General features: G+C 33.2%; 5 protein-coding genes across 5 annotated transcripts; 4 read left to right on the plus strand and 1 right to left on the minus strand.

Moving 5' to 3' along the window:
- The first annotated feature begins 825 nt into the window (after positions 1–825).
- On the plus strand, positions 826–2782 carry LOC107369700 (transmembrane protein 130-like). The gene is made up of 4 exons (XM_015937672.3): positions 826–1019; positions 1212–1547; positions 1744–2049; positions 2132–2782. Exons 1-4 carry the CDS (start codon positions 962–964, stop codon positions 2752–2754), a joined length of 1323 nt encoding a protein of 440 aa, XP_015793158.1. The 5' UTR covers positions 826–961; the 3' UTR covers positions 2755–2782.
- A 3680-nt stretch (positions 2783–6462) lies between these two features.
- On the plus strand, positions 6463–7518 carry LOC149094922 (uncharacterized). The gene is made up of 2 exons (XM_089266127.1): positions 6463–6824; positions 7097–7518. The coding sequence occupies exons 1-2, from the start codon at positions 6497–6499 to the stop codon at positions 7435–7437; spliced, it is 669 nt and encodes a 222-aa protein (XP_089122253.1). The 5' UTR covers positions 6463–6496; the 3' UTR covers positions 7438–7518.
- A 6323-nt stretch (positions 7519–13841) lies between these two features.
- On the plus strand, positions 13842–15859 carry LOC112538816 (uncharacterized). Its single transcript, XM_025160764.2, has 4 exons — positions 13842–14013; positions 14196–14528; positions 14844–15143; positions 15222–15859. The coding sequence occupies exons 1-4, from the start codon at positions 13956–13958 to the stop codon at positions 15833–15835; spliced, it is 1305 nt and encodes a 434-aa protein (XP_025016532.2). The 5' UTR covers positions 13842–13955; the 3' UTR covers positions 15836–15859.
- Positions 15860–16289: 430 nt separating this feature from the next.
- On the plus strand, positions 16290–18321 carry LOC112538815 (transmembrane protein 130-like). Its single transcript, XM_025160763.2, has 4 exons — positions 16290–16515; positions 16677–17006; positions 17326–17625; positions 17699–18321. The coding sequence occupies exons 1-4, from the start codon at positions 16458–16460 to the stop codon at positions 18319–18321; spliced, it is 1311 nt and encodes a 436-aa protein (XP_025016531.2). The 5' UTR covers positions 16290–16457.
- A 790-nt stretch (positions 18322–19111) lies between these two features.
- Positions 19112–20834, minus strand: LOC107361585 (transmembrane protein 130-like). Its single transcript, XM_015928420.3, has 3 exons — positions 20376–20834; positions 19938–20237; positions 19112–19873 (listed from the first exon to the last, which is right to left on the minus strand). Exons 1-3 carry the CDS (start codon positions 20503–20505, stop codon positions 19290–19292), a joined length of 1014 nt encoding a protein of 337 aa, XP_015783906.2. The 5' UTR covers positions 20506–20834; the 3' UTR covers positions 19112–19289.
- Positions 20835–20854: the final 20 nt, after the last annotated feature.

Here is a 20854-nt window from a genome sequence, read left to right on the forward strand (position 1 = left end):
CCAATGGAAGTCGTCTTATACAAAAATCTGGTACATTCAACCTTACATTGGAAAGCAAAGCTGCAGACACTAATGGATGGCATTTCCCTGACTGCGATTGAATCATTGTTTATAACCAATAAAAGTACAATAGTAATTAAGTAATGTATAATAAAAAATATAATTCTTTAAAATGTATTCATGCATGGTGTTGGGATCGATGGAACCAAATGACTGTCTCTGACTGATCTCTTAGAGGACGAGAATTGTTATCTTTATAGTCTCGTGGTGCAGGAATAACAGAATAGAAATGAAAAATCTCTCGAATCTTTATCAAAAGCTCTGAGTGAAGAACTCATTTACATTTCTTCATGAATCAAATTTTCTGAACTTTGAATAAAAAGTTGCAAACCACACGAGTTGTATGTAAAGACAGGTAAGGGTTAATGGCCTATGTATCAATTTCAACAGATCCTAAAGGTGAATGTTAGATGTCCAAGTAGACGAACTTCCAGTATCAATCATATAAAATAAAACCAATTTTATGCATACAATTAATTGATACAGAAAACATTGTAATTGTTTTTTCTTAATTGCAAAAAAATCATTTTTTGAAAGAATAGACATTCATCACCGAAAATTCTCAAGATGTATTTGTATTCATAACTCAAAAAATGCGCTCTCATGATGCATAAAATTAACAATTTACTCCACACTTAAATTAAATTTCTGAATTGATTTCACTTATGACTATCAATTTGACGTCAACTGCAAGAGCAGCAACAAAAAATGTAAAGTCCTCTGAAGCAACTTTTTTCTCGGTCGCCATCTAGTGCGGGTTACCTATACAACTCGCCCTGGTCATCATCGCTTGAAAACAATAACATGAAGCTGCCATCGGAGTTTTGTTGTGATAATTGTTTGAAAACAACTTTCATCTAAACATTGTTCAAGTGTGAATCATCTATAACTTCAGTGCAACATGAGAAGTTTATCATCATTCTTCATTCTGTGTTTCGTCTCATTCATCCATGGAATATGTAAGTTCAATATTAAGGCAGTGCAACTATTTCATGGACTATCTAAGTTACAATGAAAAATCATTTTACATTGATAAATGTTATGGTTTTAACTTTATTCAATCGCAATAAGATGTCGTATTTGATGGGCAAACACTCAATCATCTTTGAGAATCCTTTTGATTCACGTTTTTCTATTTATTTTACTTCTAGCGTGTCGTGAACGGATTTGCTCGCAAAACCAAACTATTTGTTTATACGACTTTGGACCAGTACCAACTGATGAACGAGCCACTTTTACAGTTGAAGTTACAAACCCCTCTAAATCAAATACTACTGTATATGAATATCGGTTCAAATTTGACCAGTTTCCTCAACATGATAAAACCATCTCATTTCCTAGACATATATGCGTATACGATGTAGTCTTTGCATCAACCTGTGAACGCAAAGTTGGCAACTATACTGTACAAGTTGATGTATGGGAGTATCAACTCGATGTACCTGCACACCCAGTAGGAACAGTTGTTGACACCTTCGAGCTCACAGGTAAAATTTCGGTAATCGAAAAGAGTTAAATTTTGATGAAAAATCTGTCCTAATTGATATCAGAAAATGGATACTGCACACTCTTTAAAGTAGCCATTGAAAATGTTTTATACTTGCATGTTATGTGCAATCACTCAATCACCTTTTAGAATCCGTTTGGTTCACGCTTTTCTTGTCTATTCATTTTTTACTTTAGATATAGCTTTACGTTGGCTCGAAGTTGAAAACGATGGACCTGTTACCCTTGACTCACCAATCACCTTCTCAGTTTTTAATCGCCATAAACTAGATGATCCATCATATGAATATCGGTTCGCATTTGACCAATTTCCTCAACATGATAAAACTATTGGCTCAACTTCACATCGAGTTGAATACACAGTAACATTTGAATCATCTTCAACATCGAAAGCTGGTAACTATACAGTGAAAGTTGATGTTTGGTTTATTGGTGTTCGCTCTTGTTCTATAGGAACTGTTCTTCATACTTTCGAGCTTTCAGGTAGCGTTAATGAGACACCAAGCCGTCAATGTAAAAAATATACTTAACCATTATTGTACTACTTTTTCATTCATTTTTCTAGATTCTATTACTGGAATGATTAATTTAAATCGTAATCAACATATTAGATATGAAGTTTTGATGAACAAATTTGTTTCAACTGAAACGCTTGTTAAACTGATGGCTGATATTGCGGATCCTACCGGATTTTTCACCGGACGATGTGGAATCCAACCAGCTAATATAACTTACAAATGGATTATTAATGATGAAGTTCAAGAGGAAAGTTCTAAGGTTATTGAACGCACTTTTTCCCGGCCTCAACTGAACAACATCTCAGTGATTATTACAGCAACTAAAACCAATGGAAGTCGTCTTATACAAAAATCTGGTACATTAAGCACTACATTGAAAAGCCGAGATCTAATTACTGAATTTACTGTTGATGGTATCACCGAGGTTAAAGTGTTTGAAAGACTTCAACTGGACTGCAAAATTCATGGCGGAACACCTCCATTTCATTATCACTACAGTTTTTGGATGAAAGAAGCTCTTTCCGAAGCTGAAAGAGTTGAAAAAGATACAAATGAGAGCTTCTTCTCAATAGTTAATTATTTCAGTGAAAAAGGAACCAAAGACTTATTCATTAGAGTTGAAAATGATGTATCCTCATTGTTTAAGGACTTGACCATTTCAGTTTATTAAAGTACCTTCCATAGTAAGAAATGCAAAGTACATAACTTATACTCTTTGCTCTTTTTTTCTGTCATTCATTCTCATTCACAATTTTTCGCCATATCAGAACGTTATAGTTTTACTGATAATTCACAACGGAAATCAGTAAAAAACCCAAGATTAAAAATCATAAATTAGCCATTTAAACTGAATCATTTTTTATTCACTATACTGTCAAAACTGATTGGTTGAAATGAAAAAACCTAATTTTGAAATGGAAAGGCAAATGAAGAAATGAAGTTTTCACAAATCTTCTTAAAGATTTACTACTAAAGTATTTTGGACAAAATGGTGAAATACTTTGGGCATAATAGGAAAATAAAAGGTAAAAACATGAGCAAATGAAGGTTCAAATGAGTAAAATGTCAATTCAATATTTCTTCTCTGTTCAGGAATTTTAGTATATATGTTTTCATATGTTTGTAATAATTTTTACAATCATTCTCATCAAAAGAGATTTTGATATTCACCAGGAGATCTAGAAGACCATTCCATCTGCTTTGTATTCATAACTAAAAAATGCGGGTATAACTTCCGTATTCAGCCGGTCGAATTTCTTCATGAAACTTTGTGTACTTATAGAACTCGACAAGCTGAGTCCGAATATATAGGTCATTTTATGCGGAAACGCCCCCTAGCGGAGAAAATTTTGATTGTATGAAAACGCGTTTTAGACCATTTCTAACGTTGCGCATGCGCATAGAACAATTTTTCGGACACATATTATTAACAATGATCAGTTCAACCTATGTGCGAAGTTTCATGACTCTAGCTAGTATATTGACTGAGATATGGGTCAATTTATACATAGTACCACTTTACCTCGAATCAATGCAAAAAAGCGAGAATTCAGTCTTATGAGCCTCTTGATATTCTGGAACGTATAAATATAATCATAAACAGAGCAAACAATGAATTTACGTGCCCTAACCTAACCTAACCTAACCTAACACATGTGTTCACATTTTGATAGTCAGTGCCTATTCAATACACATTTTTTGATTTCCAATGATTTTGTATATGTTTTGTATTATACGTCTATGGACCCATATCTCAGGCAATATGCTAGCTAGAGTCATGAAACTTCGCACATAGGTTGAACTAATCATTGTTAATAGTATGTGTCCGAAAAATTGTTCTATGCGCATGCGCAACGTTAGAAATGGTCTAAAACGCGTTTTCATACAATCAAAATTTTCTCCGCTAGGGGGCGTTTCCGCATAAAATGACCTATATATTCGGACTCAGCTTGTCGAGTTCTATAAGTACACAAAGTTTCATGAAGAAATTCGACCGGCTGAATACGGAAGTTTAGCCAAAATGCGTTCTTTTGATGAATAAATTTAACAATTTTTTCCACACTCAAATTGAATTACAACAATTACCAATCAATTGGATGTCAATCGCATTATTAAATAAAACATTTATTATATTAAATTATTTTATATTTTATATCTAAAAAGATTCATCTTTTGTGTTGAGAGCAACATCAAAAATCATTTTCTTTACCAAAATTTGTTTAAATTTTCTCATGCGGTCCCAATTACATTCTAACTTTATAACTTGCGTTATAGACTAATAGACTGAAAATTCCATTCTCTTTCTAAGCGAAACTATATCATTACTAGCAATAACATGCAAAGTTCTTGTTCCTTTTGTACTGAAATATCTGATTAATGATGAGAAGCTTTCATTCGAATGTTTAGTAACACTAATATACTCGCTGTAAGGTTTTTTCATTGAAATATGATATGCATATTGAAATGGAGGTGTTCCGCCTTGAATTTTGCAGTCTAGTTGAACTCTTTCAAACACTTTAACCTCGGTTGGACCATCAACAGTCAAATTAGTAATTGGATCTTTGCTGATCAATGTAATATTGAATGTACCAGATTTTTGTATAAGACGACTTCCATTGGTTTTAGTTGCTGTAACAATCACTGAAATGTTGTTCAGTTGAGGCTGGGAAAAAGTCCGTTCAATAATCTTATAAATTTCCTCTTGTGGTTCATCATTAATAATCCACTTGTAAGTTAAATCAGCCGAGTTGAAGAACCCGAAATAATAACTAATTCTGGCAGTGAGTGCATACACCTCTGCAGTGGAAACAACTTTTATATTCGCATCATCATTTACAGCTATAGTTCCAGTAAGGGAATCTAGAAAATACAAAAAATAAGCTTAATCTCAGTATTTCTGGATTGATGACTCGATAACGTTACCTGTAAGTTGGAAGGTAGAATTAAGAGTTCCTAACGAATCAACAGGAACGCCGTGATTACAAGTCCATGCATCAATTTGTACTGAATAGTTACCAGCTTTCACTGATTCAAATGTTACAAAGTAAGCTACTCCACTTTGATCTGAGACAATAATTTTATCATATTGTGGAAATTGGTCAAATTTGAATCGAAATTCATATGAAGGACCACTTGGACTATCGTAAGAATAAACTTTAAATAACACTGGTGTACCAATTGTTTGAAGTCCAACGTTATACATCCTAAGACCTGCACCACAGGCTGAAAATGAAAAAAATAGGCAAAAAAAAGCGGTGATAGTTGAGCTTAAAATTCAAACAAGTTATATTATTACAGTACGCTTAGTTTACAAATGTTGTATCAAATAATTGCATCAAATAAATATTGAACTTACTCATTCCATTGATGTATAAGACGATACACAAAATGAAGAATGAAGATAAACTTCTCATGGTGAACTGAAGTTACAGATGATTTTCACTTGAACAATGTTTAAATGAAAGTTTTTTTCAAATATTTATCACAAAAAAACTCTGATGGCAGCTTTATATCAGAGTTTACAAACGGTGATGACCTGGGCTAGCTGTATAGGTAGCCCACAACAGATGGCGAGCTAAAAGTTGCTTTAACAGAGTTCTGATGTAAGATGTATTTGAAGACTTTATTTGATCGACACTAAATGAAGTGAATGTTACGATAACTTACCATTTCATTAGTATTCAACTTTCGAGGCTCGATCTCTTATCTGCTGGCAGCCATTTCGATGCTATGATACCCAATAAATGACATTGTTCATCACCTTTTTAGCATATTAATAATGAATTTAATTATTAGCTTGATTGATGCCATAATCAAATTTATGTTGTCTCCTTAGTTTTCCTAAATAAAATCAAGGATACGAAAACTTTTTTATTGAAAAAATAGACTGATTCAAACTAAATTACAAAGCATTAAATATTATTTATTTACTTGTGTTTTTTATTACAGTTATCGCAACATTCAACGTCTTTAAATGTATTGAATGCTCTGTTAAAGCAACGTTTATCTCGGTCGCCATCTAGTGCGGCTGACCTTTACAATCAGCCCAGGTCATCATCGCTTGAAGCTGTCATTGGAGTTTAGCTGTGATAAATAGTTTTCATCCAAACATTGTTCAAGTGCAAATCATCTGTAACTTCAGACCAACCATGAGAAGTTTATCATCATTCTTTATTCTGTGTTTGGTCGCAACCATCAATGGAGAAAGTAGGTTTAATATTAATTTAATAATTAACTTATAACTATTTGAAGAGCCTTTAAGCTAAAAGCAAATATCTTTTTACATTAATTATTGTCATGGTTTAAAGTTTATTCAATTTCAATAAGATGCTGTGATTGATGTACAAGCATTCAGTCATCTTTGCGAGTCCTTTTGATCTACAATCTTTTCAATTTGTTTACTTTCAGTTTATATGGGTATTTTTACCCACAACCGAACTTTTAGTCTGTTGAAAACTGGACCTTTTGTGGTTAACTCTGAAATTGATTTTCTGGTTAAAGTGGCCTATGCCTATGGATCAAGAGCTACATCATATGAATATCGGTTCAAATTTGACCAATTTCCACAGTATGATAAAACCATCGTATGGCCTGTTTCAATGAAAATCTACTCTGTTAGATTTGCATCAACCTGTGAACTGAAAAGTGGCAACTATACAGTACAAGTTGAAGTACTGAGATCTGTACTCGGCGCCCCAATGCAATCGTTAGGAACTCTTCTTGACACCTTCGAGCTTAAAGGTAAGATTAGCAAGTCAACAATACAACAAATAGACCAATTCAAATTCACTTTTATACTGGCGATGTGCGTTATTTATTTTATCCATTTAAAAAGCGTAAAATTTGGCCAAAGTAACGATATTTTGTGCTATTCAATATCTGAAAATGGATATTGCACATCAAAAACCTAATACGGCGGCTATTTGAGTATTTGGTACTTAAAAATTATGTCCATTCATCTTTGAGAATTATTTTGATTCACGTTTTTCTTGACTATTCATTTTTTACTTTAGAATGTCAGTGGACCTCACATATAAATAACGATGGACCTGCTATCCTTGGTACACCAATTACCTTCATAGCAAGCAATACCTTTCAATCTTATAACGGCCCACCACTTGAATACCGATTCAAATTTGACGAGTTTCCTGAACATGATAAAACCATCGTCTCAACTGAAGTTGGAGTTGAATATACAATAACGTTTGAATCGTCTTCAACAGTTAAACCTGGCAACTATACCGTGCAACTCGATGTTTGGACATGTCATCTCGATGTCCCTTGTTATTCGTTAGGAGCTGTTAATTCCACCTTCCAGCTTACAGGTAACGTTATCGAATCATCAATCCATTAATATGAACCAAAACCTATCAATATCTAACTTCTCATTCAAAGTTGTTATCTTCTGATCTACTTCTAATACAACCATGATTGTGCTCCTATTTGAATATTCAGGGATAGAACTTGATTTTATTATAATATAACAAATTAGCAAATCATTGCTGGCTAAATAACAGCCTTTAATGAAATTCAAATTGGTCTGAATTGAATTGAAATTACTCCAAGAGAAGGAAAATTATCGAGATTTTAGTTGACCCAATGATCCTAGCCTATCACTCTTTTTACTGATTTCATCGTTTAAAGTCAAGGTAAAGGTAAAGGTCGAAAAAGTTATTGCGATTTGAAACTTTGACTGGAACACTCTTTTTATCACTTTTCCTAGATTCACTTACTTGATATCTAGGTGGATTTTCAGATTCAATAACTTATTATTTTCTTAGTTTGGAAAGTTTGCAACACGATATATTATATGTTATTACACATATTATACCATTATTAAATTTGACTAAAACACCATGCATTTCAATTTTGTCGACTTTTCTAGATTCACTCACCGGATTTATATATAGAGAGTGGTCCCGTGATCATGCTGTTGATGATGACAATTTAATTTCAACTGCAAAGCCAGCCAAACTGGCTGTTGAAATTCGTGATCCTACTGGGTATTTCATGGGACGATGTGGAAGCCAGCCATTCAATATAACATACATGTATAATTGGACTGTTGATGGCAAAGTACAAGAGGACAACTTTAATGACAAGGTTATTGAACGTACTTTTACTAAGCCTCAACCAAATAATAACATTTCAGTGATCGTTACTGCAAAAACCAATGGAAGTTGTCTTATACAAAAATCTGGTTCATTAAATCTTACATTGGAAAGCAGAGCTCCAATTACTAATTTGACGATTGATGGTCCAACCGAGGTTAAAGTGTTTGAAAGGCTTCAACTGGACTGCAAAGTACACGAAGAGGCACCTCCATTTCATTATCGCTATAGTTTTTCGATGGATGGCGAATCTGAAAGTTTTGCAAAAGACACAAATGAAACAAATTTTGAAATAATTCATTATTTCAGCGAAAAAGGAACAAGAAGTTTTTTAATCTCTATTGAGAATGGAATATCAAAACTTACCGAAAAAATGACAATTTCAGTCCATTAAAGTATTCTACACCTACTGTGTGAATCTCAGAAGCATAATATTAACTCTTTGCTCTGCATTTTTACGAAAAATTAAGTTCATTCGCTGTTTTCAATTTCAGTGACGGTTTGATAATTCCTCTACTCTGAGGCACTAAATCTAAAGAAAATCGTATTCGTTCACTAATGCTCTCAAAATGACACCAGAAATTATTTAAATTCTTTATGATGACAATGAACTGGAATCAGTTTACATTATCTGGAAATATTTCCATATTTCTCAGAAATCGTCGATAGCTTAACATCAGTAAGCTGCATCATTACATATGTCACTATCACTATCTACATCCAAATCTAATTTTACACCATCGCGACCATTTTCTATTCATTTTTGCTTGAGGTCAGTCGTAAACTATTTCCATTGGAAAAGCTTTTTCTTTTATGAAAAATTCCAATAGCTACTAGAGCCACATTAAATGTTTTATTATCGGAGCGTAGCAAAGATTCAGGCTAAGCTTACACACTATTGTTGCTTATTGTTAGCCACTTTGACAATCCACTTTTGATTTACTGTGATTGCATAGCTTATACTCTTTGCTCTTATTCCTGTCATTCGCATGCAGTTTTTCGCCATTTCAAAATGTTCTAGTTTTGTTGATAATTTACGCCAGGAAAAGCGAAGAGTAAAAATCATAAATTAGGCATTCAATCATTTTTTATGCACAATAATAATAAAAGAGTGATTCTTTAAAATGTATTCATGTATCGAATGAATCTGGTTCTGGTGTCGATGGAGCCAATGACTGTCTTGTGTTGGTTCCTCCAGTGGTATGCTAATTGATGACCATGAAGGTGGCTTATAAAGACAGTTAATTCATTGGCAGCATTCTAATTTTTATCCAGTGTACGTTAGATGAAAAAAAGGATTGAATGGAGACATTGAATTGAGCTGGACGGAGACAAGGACCGAAGGGAATCGAAAGAGATTTTGATGTTAACCAGAAGATTTTACTGTTCAACCAGAAATGGAAAATCACGTTTGGAACTGAATTTCCATATCTTGCCAGACTGAGATGTAAATGGTTGACAAAGCCAGGGTCAATTAATCTGGCCAATACAGAAGTGACATTACAGTAAAATATTTGATACTAAAAGATTCATCTTTTCTGAAGAGTAACATCAGAAACTATGGCAAGTCTTATCAAAATTGTGATTGTTGGATCAGAATTTTATGTGAAACTATGTTTTGGAGTAAAAAGTAAAGAGTTAGGTGAAAAATCTGTACCTGATGAACTTTTAGGGTTATAAGAATTGAAACCATTCGTGTAGTTGCAAGATTTCTATGATTCCTAGAAGGTTTTTGATAAAATCACTTTCAAAGTCTAAAATAGATTTTATTTGGTTTTCCTCAATGAGAGATGAAAACTTTTTCATTTAAAAAATAGACTGATTGGAACGAAAAGTAATTGATTAACGAAATTATAAAACGTTCTAATATTATTCATTACTTCTGTCTTTTATTACAGTTATCGCAACATTCATTTCATTTGTCCAAAATACAACAAAGTCTTTAAATACTCTATTTACTCTATTGTATTTTATGCTCTGTTGCTCTGTTTCTTGGTTGCCATCTAGTGTGGGTTATCTATACAACTAGCCCAGGTCATTACCGCTTGTAAACACTGATATAAAGCTGCCATCGGAGTTTTTTTTGTGATAAATATTTGAAAACAGTTTCCATGTAAACATTTTTCAAGTGCAAATCATCTGTAACTTCAGACCAACCATGAGAAGTTTATCATCATTCTTTATTCTGTGTTTCGTCTCATCCATCAATGGAGATTGTAGGTTTAATATAATTATTTAATGCGTTTCTTAGCTAAAATCAAACATCTTTGCACATTAATTAATGTCAGTTTTAATTTTGTGTAATTTCAATAAGATGCTATGTTTGATGTACAAGCATTCAGTAATCTTTGCGAATTCTTTTGATTGCCATTTTTTTGTCCAATTCATCTACTTTCAGCATATGATGGACGCGTTTGGTCCCACAACCGAACTTTTAGTCTGTTGAAAACTGGAAGATTTTTCGTTAATTCTGAAAATGAATTTATGGCCAGAGTGGCAGAGGCCTATATATCAAGAGCTACATCATATGAATATCGGTTCAAATTCGACCAATTTCCACAGTATGATAAAACCATCGTATCAACTTCACAAATAGAAGGATACTCAGTTAGATTTGCATCAAGCTGTGAACCGAAAGGTGGTAACTATACAGTACAAGTTGAAGTACGGAGATCTGAACTCGGTGCCCCAATGCATTCGCTAGGAACTCTTCTTGACACCTTCGAGCTTAAAGGTGAGATTAGCAAGTCACCAATCCAAAAAATAGACCAGTTCAAATGTACTTGTCCGCTGGAGATGTGCTTTATTTATTTTATCCATTTAAAAAGCGTAAAATTGGGTAAAAGTATCGATATTTTGTACTATTCGATAACTGAAAATGGATATTGCAAATCCTAATATAAAGCGACTATCTAAGTTTTTTAGTGATCAAAAATCCTGTCCATTCACCTTTGAGAATCATTTTGATTCACGTTTTTCTTGTCTATTCATTTTTTACTTTAGACTGTCAGTGGATTTGGATAAGTGACGATGGACCTGTTACCTTTGGTACACCAATCACCTTCACAGCTTACAATTCTTATAAACCTGATGCCTATGAGCCATCACTTGAATACAGATTCAAATTTGACCAGTTTCCTCAACATGATAAAACCATTGTCTTTACTAGATATGGAGTTGAATACACAATAACATTTGAATCTTCTTCAACAGTTAAACCTGGCAACTATACCGTGCAACTCGATGTTTGGGAACGTCATCTCGGTGGCCCTTCTTATTCGTTAGGAGCTGTTAATTCCACCTTCCAGCTTACAGGTAACGTTATCGAATCATCAATCCAACAATATGAACTAAAACCTATTAATATCTACCTTCTTATTCAAAGTTGATATCTTCTGATCTACTTCTAATACAACCATGATTGTGCTCCTATTTGAATATTCAGGAATAGTCATAATATTCAGAATAGATTTTCTTACAATTTTCCAGAACTAATTAGCAAATGAAAGATAGTTAAATAATAACCTTTAATGAAATTAAATCAAGATAAAATTAAATTGAAGTGCAATCACTCTTAGAGAATGAAAATCATCAAGATTTTAATTGACCCAATGATCCTAACCTAGCATTCATTTTTACTAATTTCATCGTTTACGCTACTTTTAAGTTAAAAGAAATGTAGGCTTTGAAATCGAAATTTTTTATTAAAACGATTTCAAATTAGAGACAATGTTGCGCCCATAATCTACATTTATCGTTCTTGCTAGGTTACCCACAACAAAACTTTGACCAATTTATTTCACTTGTTACTTGGTTATTTGACTATTTGGAAATGTAAAATTTTCAAATTTAAGTAAAGTTCGAAAAAGTTTTTGCGATTTAAAAGTTTGACTGCAACACCCTTTTTATCGATTTTTCTAGATTCACTTGTTGGATTTATAAAAAAAGATCAAGAATATGATCATTGTTTTGGTATGGAAAGGTTGAGAGTAGGAGAAATTTCTCATTCTTCAGTTGTTTATACTGAAATGCCAGTTATACTGATTGCCGTTACTCGTGATCCTAAAGGATATTTCATGGGACGATGTGGAATCCCGTCAGCCAATGTAACTTATAAATGGATTATTAATGATGCAGTACAAGAGGGAAGTTCTAAGGTTATTATTCATACTTTTTCTCAGCCTCAATCGAACAACATTTCAGTGATTGTTACAGCAACTAAAACCATTGGAAGTCGTATCATACAAAAATCTGGTTCATTCAACCTTACATTGAAAAGCAAAGTTACAATTACTGCTTTAACTGTTGCTGGAAGTTTACATCCCTACGATTGAATCATTTTTTATACACAATAATAATTCAAGAGTAATTGAGTAATGTAAAAGAGTAATTCTTTATATATATCAATATTTATATATCAAATGAGCCTAGTTTTGGGATAGATGGACTAAGGACTGTCTATTGTCTGTAATCACACCAGTTATATGTAAAGACAAGGCATATGAATAAATTTCAACAGACCCTAAAAGTGAATATCAGATGTGCAAGTAGAAGGTTATCTGGGTGTGTAAGTGTTCAGGGTACTTCCCGATGAACATATAATACAATCAATATAACACTAATTTTATTTTTAAAAATAACAAGCTGAGCCCCCGATCATGGCTGATCGTAAATTTCTTTTCACTGAATACAATAAATTCAATCCACATTTAAAGACTCTTTAAACTTTTTGTTCTTAGCCACTTTGACAATCCACTTTTGATTTACTGTGATTGCATAGCTTATACTCTTTGCTCTTATTCCTGTCATTCATTCGCATGCAGTTTTTCGCCATTTCAAAATGTTCTAGTTTTGTTGATAATTTACGCCAGAAAAAACGAAGAGTAAAAATCATAAATTAGTCATTTAACTGAATCATTTTTTATACACAATAATAAAAGAGTGATTCATTAAAATGTATTCATATATCGAATCAACCTGGTGTCGATGGAGCCAATGACTGTCTTGTGTTGGTTCCTCCAGTGGTATGCTAATTGATGAACATGAAGGTGGTTTATAAAGACAGTTAATTCATTGGCAGCATTCAAATTTTTATCCAGTTTACGTTAGATGAAAAAAAGGATTGAATGTAGACATTGAATTGAGCTGAACGGAGACAAGGACCGAAGGGAATCGAAAGAGATTTTGATGTTAACCAGAAGATTTTACTGTTTAACCAAAAATGGAAAGTCACGTTTGGAACTGAATTCCCATATCTTGCCAGGCTGAGATGTAAATAATTGACAAAGCCAGGGTCAATTAATCTGGCCAATACAGAAGTGACATTACAGTAAAACATTTGATACTAAAAGATTCATCTTTTCTGAAGAGTAACATCAAAAACTATGGCAAGTTTTATCAAAATTGCTGTGAGTTTTCTCGATTTGTCTCGCGCGGTCACAATTGAGCTTTAAAGATAAAACACGCGAATGATTAATTTAGATACACCTAGTACTATTTTCGACTTTTGCTTTACAGTGATCAAAACTTTCATCTTGTTAAGAATCAAATAAAGTCTTCAAATGCCTTGCATTACTTTTTTGTAGCAACTTTTTTCTGGGTCGCCATCTAGTGTGGGTTACCTATACAGCTAGCCCAGGTCATAACCGCTTATAAACACTAACATGCAGCTGTCATCGGAGTTTTGTTATGAAAATTGTTTGAAAAAAACTTTCATTTAAACATTGTTCAAGTGCAAAGCATCTATAACTTCAGTTCAACCATGAGAAGTTTATCATCATTTTTCATTTTGTGTATTGTCTTATCCATCAATGGAATGAGTAAGTTCAATATGAATTTAATGCAACTATTTATAAACTATTTACGCTACAATTAAAGATATTCATGTTATGTTGTTAATTTTATTAATGAGATATTTCAAAAAGATGTCGTTCTTGGTGTGATCTCAGTAATATTTGATGTCCTTTTTGACGTTTCGCTTGTCTATTCATTTTACTTTCAGTGTATAGCAAGCTTGTTTGGTCACACAACCGAACCTTCCTACTTCACTACGGAGCTGCATCGATTGATACACCAGTCAGATTTTATATTTCAGTTACGAATCACTCTGAATCAAATGACACATCTTATGAATATCGGTTCACATTTGACGAGTTTCCTCAACATGATAAAACCATCGTCTCGACTGAAGGTGATACCATGTACTCAGTGCAATTTGCATCCACTTGTGAACCAAAAGAGGGCAACTATACAGTGCGAGTTGATGTATGGGAATGTCAACTCGGTGTCCAAACTCTTTCGATAGGAGCTGTTAATTCTTCTTTCGAGCTTTTCGGTAAGAATGCGACTCGCCAGGCAAACAGAGATGAGTTGTTTATGGGGTGTACACTAGAGATGTGTGATGTTACCACCATTGGCATTTCTTCCCACGATATTCATCGTTATTTTACACTAAGAAAAGGAGTTAAATTTCGATGAAAAAAATCAAATTTTGTCCTAATCGATATCGGAAAGGGATATTGCCCATCACTATTGTACACTCTAAAATAAATTCGTCATTGGACATTTTATTTATCTAATGTTATGTGCAAACACTTAATCACTTTAGAATCCTTTTGATTCCCGTTTTCTTGTCTATTATTTACTTCAGAATGTAACTATATTGAGATGGGAGACGATGGCCCTGTTACCTTCGATGCCCCAATCACCTTCTCAGTGTTTAATCGTCATAGAGTGGATGATCCATCATATGAATATCGGTTTGCATTCGACCAATTTCCTCAACACGATAAAACCATCGTCTCAACTTCACGCTCAGTTGAATATTCATTAACATTTGAATCTTCTTCAACATCGAAATCTGGTAACTATACAGTGAAAGTTGATATTTGGTTCCTTAGAGTTCCTTCTTATTCCTTGGGAACTGTTCTTAATACTTTCGAGCTTTCAGGTAAAGTTATCGAGATACCAATCCTGCAATGTCGCAAAATTACTATTATAATTGTATCATTTTGCATTTATTTTCTAGACTCACTCATTGGATTTATAGACAAAGACCAAAATCATTTTTATGTACTTCCGATGGATAATTTAGTGGTCACTGTAATGCCAGTTAAACTAACTGCTGAAATTCGTGATCCTACTGGGTTTTTCACCGGACGATGTGGAATCCCACCAGCCAATGTAACTTATAAATGGATTGTTAATGATGAGGTTCAAGAGGGGAACTCTAAGGTTATTGAACGCACTTTTTCCCAGCCTCAACTGAACAACATCTCAGTGATTATTACAGCAACTAAAACCAATGGAAGTCGTACCATACAAAAATCTGGTACATTCAACATCTCTCTAAAAAGCAAGCATCCAATGAATAATTTAACTTTTGATGGTCCCACCGAAGTTAAAGTGTTTGAAAGACATCAACTGGACTTCAAAATTCACGGAGGAACACCTCCATTTCATTATAAATATTTTCTTAGGATGGATGAACCTAACACTGATGTAGCCGTTGCTCGCGACATAAATGAAAGTTATTTCTCGATAATTAATTATTTCAGCGAAAAAGGAACAATAGATTTACATATTGTTCTTAGAAATGAGGTATCGACAATTAGCGAGAGAGTTACTATTAAAGTTCATTAAAGTATTAATATTTCTCACCAAGTCTATGCAATCCAAAGTACATAACTTTTACTCTTTGCTTTTTATCCTATTTTAAAAATTCTTTTTTTCTTCAGTTTAGTGACATTCTTGTTTCAATTGAGGAAAAATAGTTTTTTATGAAAATTCCAAGAAATTGAGTTTCTGATGGTTATCTGAACATTTCAATGTTGGGTTATTTTAGGCGAATTGCACCTTTTCCAACAACTTTGAGGTCAGATTTGAAACCTTTTTATATTTTCAAAGCCCAGGTATGAAGTTGGACAGTTCGATTGTTTTTTATGTAAGGCAAAATCATATTTTGACGTGTTTGAGACTAAAACTTCAAAATTTTTGATTTTTCATATTTCAGAAATGTTTCAATGTTTCCTTTATTTCAATGGTTTCAATTTCAAAATAGCCTCAATAGGTTTAAACTCTGCAACTGTGTTAAAGCAACTTTTATCTCCACCTAGTGTGGTTGACCTTTACAACCAGCCCAGGTCATAACCACTTGTAAAAACTGATTTAAAGCTATCATCGGAGCTTCTTGTAATGATTATTTGAAAACAGTTTCCATCTAAACATTGTTCAAGTGCAGCTCATCTAGAACTTCAGACCAACCATGAGAAGTTTATCATCATTCTTCATTCTGTGTTTCGTCTCATTCGTCAATGGAAAGCGTAGGTTTAATATTAATACAGTGCAACTATTTAACAAGCCAATAAGCTACAATTATGCTTTTATCAAAAATCTTTTCAGATAATTCATGTTATGGTTTTATTTTTACTCAGCCATCTTTTTGAAATCTCTCAACTCAATTTGTCTATTTGTTTACTTTCAGCCTATGCGCCGTATGCTTGGTCACAAAACCGTACTTTTAGGTTGAGTAACTCGGGACCGTGTCGAGTTTTTTGCCCAATTCAATTCTTAGTCGAAGTGACAAATGAACCGATGAATATAACATATGAATATCGGTTTAGATTCGACCAATTCCCTCAACATGATAAAACTATTGTCTCAACTTCATATCGCGGTGCACATGAAGTGAAATTTTCATCCACTTGTGAACCAATAGAGGGCAACTATACAGTACATGTTGATGTATGGGAAGTTCATCTCGGTGTTCCAACTCATTCGATAGGGACTGCTCGCGATACCTTCGTTCTTTATGGTAAGTTATCCAGTAATCAATAAAATAAGTAGATCTAAAAGCTGCCTGTACACTAGAGAAAAGTGATATTATCCTTATCAAAGATAATAAACAGTATTTCTGCACTCGATATCGTGATTTTATCCATCAAAAAGATTTTAATTTCGATGAAGAAAATCTACTTTTTGTTCTGATTGATATGGATGGATATTGCGCATCACTACTTTACACTCTAATATGAAGACATTATTGGAAATTTGCTTGAATGTTATTAATACAAACAGTCGATCACTTTTCATTTTGATTCACGTTTTTCTTGTCTATTCATTATTTACTTTAGACTGTCACTATATTGAAATGCATGACAATGGCCCTGTTACCTTCGATATCCCAATCACTTTCACAGTTGAAAATACCTTTAAAACAGATGTCCCATTATATGAATATCGGTTCAAATTTGAACAATTCCCTCAACATGATAAAACCCTCGTCTCAAATGAAAGTGTAATTGAATATTCAGTGATATTTGATTCATCTTCAACATCGAAACCTGGTAACTATACAGTGCAAATTGAAGGTTGGTTTCTTGGTGTTCCTTCTTATTCCATAGGAACTTATCTTCGCACTTTCGAGCTTTCAGGTAAAGTCGATGAGACACCAATCGTAAAAAGTCAAAAATCTACTTATTGTGACACTTGTTCATCTTTTTGTAGATTCACTCATTGGATTTATAAAAAAAGATCAAAAAGTTAGATCTATTGGGCTTGAAATTACTGCAGAAAATGTCTTTTCCACTGAAAAGCCGGTTAAACTGATTGCTGAAATTCGTGATCCTACTGGGTATTTCATGGGTCGATGTGGAATCCCGTCAGCCAATGTAACTTATAAATGGATTATTAATGATGAAATTCAAGAGGAAAGCTCTAAGGTTATTGAACGCACTTTTCCCCAGCCTCAACTGAACAACATTTCAGTGATTGTTACAGCAACTAAAACCAATGTAAGTCGTCTTATACAAAAATCTGGTTCATTCAGCACTACATTGAAAAGCCAAGATCCAATTACTAACTTTACTGTTGATGGTCCCACCGAGGTTAAAGTGTTTGAAAGACTTCAACTGGACTGCAAAATTCAAGGCAGAACACCTCCATTTCATTATGACTATACTTTTGTAATGGGCGAACCTAGCACCTATGACAACGTTGCTCGAGAGACAAATGAAACCTCTTTCTCAATTGTTCGTCATTTCAGCGAAAAGGGAATAAGAAAATTAAACATTTATGTTGGAAATGATGTTAATTTTTTTATAAAAACCTTGACGATTTCAGTCTATTAAAGCTATTTTTCATCAAAACTATGTCTTCTAAGCTTTTACCCTTTGCTTATTATCCTCTTGTACAGATTCAATTTGTTTTCTCAATTTGAATGACATTTTAGTTTTGCTGAAAATTCCCATTAGAAACGAGTAAAAAAGAAGAGCAAAAATTTAAAACTAATTTTTCATAATTGAACCATTTTTATTATACAATAATGATAAAAGAGTTAAAATTTAAATTATTAGGTTGGCCGGATACAGTTTAGAGTCGATTTTAATTTTATTATTTTTTATTTTATTTCATTCGAATATCGGACAGAGATGAATACTGGTTAGCATCTTATTAACATAATACAATATTCATGCATTTTTCGCAATCAACAAAAATTGATTATCTATATTAAATTCTGAGGTATTTTTAATTGAAAAATGGCAAAAATTTTCAGCTCCTATTGACTAACATAAATTTTAATCAAAATACAGTTTATGCATAGGGTCCCCGTTTCGACCATTTTTAATTTTACAGCTCGTTTTTTGATTTTTGTGTTTTCTCAGCTTTCAATTAAATTATTAAAATATAAGATATTAAATGAGAAATCAAAATATCTCAGCAATTAATTGAATTTCAGCGAAACAGTTTCGAATCACTTTCAATACTGACCTGAGATCCAACTTGCTCTTTTTCATTTGATAAAATTCTTCCTCAGTTGTATTTTTTCCTAAACGGTTTCACCAACTTCACGATTTTACTTTGTCCACCAATTTTATCAGTACTGTTCCTCATGATTTTGTCTGTAAATCTCAAGTCAGATCTTTCAAAAATGTTTATTTGGAGTTTATCACTAACACTTTAAATGTGACATTAGTTTAAAATTTTCAATTTAATATTCATAGATTCACCTTGTTTGAAGAGCAGCATTGAAAAAAATGTCAATTCTTATGAAAATTTATACCAGTTTTTTCGAGCGATCACGAGTCCGTTCTATAGACTAGTAGACTGAAATCTCCATCCTCTTTTCAATCGAAGATATATCATTTCTAGCAACAATTTTCGCAGTTCTTGTCCCTTTTGCACTGAAATATCTGATTAATGATGAGAAGCTTTCATTCGAATCTTTGATAACATTAATATATTCGCTGTAAGGTTTGTCCATCCAAAAAGTGTACTCGTATTGAAATGGAGGTGTTCCACCATGAATTTTGCAGTCCAGTTGAACTCTTTCAAACACTTTAACCTCGGTTGGACCATCAATAGTCAAATTAGTAATTGGATCTTTGCTTTCCAATGTAAGGTTGAATGTACCAGATTTTTGTATAAGACGACTTCCATTGGTTTTAGTTGCTGTGACAATCACTGAAATGTTGTTCAGTTGAGGCTTATAAAAAGAGTGTCTAATAACACCTTCGCTTTCTCCTTGTGGCTCATCATTAATAATCCATTTGTAAGTTATATTAGCTGAGTTGAAAAAATTGAAATAATATTTCGTTCTGGCAGTGAGTTTAAACGTTTCTGCAGTGGAAACAACTCTTTTCCTTGGATTATCATTTACAGCTATAGTTCCAGTGAGGGAATCTAAAAAAATACATAAAATAAGCTTTATGTTGGTATTTCTGGATTGATGACTCGATAGCGTTACCTGTAAGCTGGAAGGTAGAATTAAGAGTTCCTAACGAATCAAAAGGAACGCCGTGATTACAAGTCCATGCATCAATTTGTACTGTATAGTTACCAGCTTTCACTGATTCAAATGTTACGACGTAATCTACAATATATTGATTCAAGACAATGGTTTTATCATATTGTGGTAATTGGTCAAATTTGAATCGAAATTCATATGAAGGGCCCGTTGGACCGTTGTGAGAATTAACTCTAAATAACATTGGTGCGCCAATTGTTCCAGGTCCAAAATCATACAGCTCAAGATACGCGTCACAGGCTGAAATAAAAATCGACAACAACCGGAGAAAATTGAGTGTTAACTTCTCAAACAAGCTACTTATCTTGTATCTTATGGTACACTTGTACGGTACGCTTAGTTAATGAAATAACTGCATTAAATAAATATTGAACTTACTCATTCCATTGATGGATAAGAAAATGCACAAAATGAAAAATGATGATAAACTTCGCATGGTTAGTCTGAGATTATTGATCATTTCCACTTGAACAATGTTGAGATAGAAATTTTTGCAAATATTTATCATGACAGCTTCATAAAGCTTTATTAGGGTTTACAAGCGGTAATGATAATCAAAAGAGGCTTTAAATGCAATAAAGTCTGTTAAAGCAACTTTTATCTCGATCGCCCTCTAGTGCGGTTGACCTTTACAACTAGCCCAGGTCATCACCGCTTGTAAACCATAATATGAAGCTGCCATCGGACTTGTGTTGTGATATAATATTAATAATTGTTTGAAAACAACTTTCATCTAAACATTATTCAAGTGCAAATCATGTACACCTAAAAACCTTGGTAACTTCAAACCAACCATGATAAGAGTAAAAATTTAAAACTAATCAATGATTAGTAATCATTCATACAATGTAATTGAA

This window comes from Tetranychus urticae, chromosome 1, assembly GCF_039701765.1.
Source record: "Tetranychus urticae isolate SD_2017Ah chromosome 1, NJAU_TeUrti_SD_1.0, whole genome shotgun sequence".
Classification (NCBI taxonomy): domain Eukaryota; kingdom Metazoa; phylum Arthropoda; class Arachnida; order Trombidiformes; family Tetranychidae; genus Tetranychus; species Tetranychus urticae.

Excerpts from the sequence above, each read along its gene's own strand:
- LOC107361585 (XM_015928420.3), bottom strand. The coding sequence starts at position 20,505 with ATGATAAATATTTGCAAAAATTTCTATCTCAACATTGTTCAAGTGGAA. Across the intron at positions 20,238-20,375 it reads CTTATCCATCAATGGAATGA|CCTGTGACGCGTATCTTGAG; the intron begins GTAAGTTCAATA and ends TTTTTATTTCAG. Across the intron at positions 19,874-19,937 it reads TTCTACCTTCCAGCTTACAG|ATTCCCTCACTGGAACTATA; the intron begins GTAACGCTATCG and ends GTATTTTTTTAG.
- LOC112538815 (XM_025160763.2), top strand. The coding sequence starts at position 16,458 with ATGAGAAGTTTATCATCATTCTTCATTCTGTGTTTCGTCTCATTCGTC. Across the intron at positions 17,007-17,325 it reads CGATACCTTCGTTCTTTATG|ACTGTCACTATATTGAAATG; the intron begins GTAAGTTATCCA and ends TATTTACTTTAG. Across the intron at positions 17,626-17,698 it reads TCGCACTTTCGAGCTTTCAG|ATTCACTCATTGGATTTATA; the intron begins GTAAAGTCGATG and ends ATCTTTTTGTAG.
- LOC149094922 (XM_089266127.1), top strand. The coding sequence starts at position 6,497 with ATGGGTATTTTTACCCACAACCGAACTTTTAGTCTGTTGAAAACTGGA. Across the intron at positions 6,825-7,096 it reads TGACACCTTCGAGCTTAAAG|AATGTCAGTGGACCTCACAT; the intron begins GTAAGATTAGCA and ends TTTTTACTTTAG.
- LOC112538816 (XM_025160764.2), top strand. The coding sequence starts at position 13,956 with ATGAGAAGTTTATCATCATTTTTCATTTTGTGTATTGTCTTATCCATC. Across the intron at positions 14,529-14,843 it reads TTCTTCTTTCGAGCTTTTCG|AATGTAACTATATTGAGATG; the intron begins GTAAGAATGCGA and ends TATTTACTTCAG. Across the intron at positions 15,144-15,221 it reads TAATACTTTCGAGCTTTCAG|ACTCACTCATTGGATTTATA; the intron begins GTAAAGTTATCG and ends TTTATTTTCTAG.
- LOC107369700 (XM_015937672.3), top strand. The coding sequence starts at position 962 with ATGAGAAGTTTATCATCATTCTTCATTCTGTGTTTCGTCTCATTCATC. Across the intron at positions 1,020-1,211 it reads CTCATTCATCCATGGAATAT|CGTGTCGTGAACGGATTTGC; the intron begins GTAAGTTCAATA and ends TTTTACTTCTAG. Across the intron at positions 1,548-1,743 it reads TGACACCTTCGAGCTCACAG|ATATAGCTTTACGTTGGCTC; the intron begins GTAAAATTTCGG and ends TTTTTACTTTAG.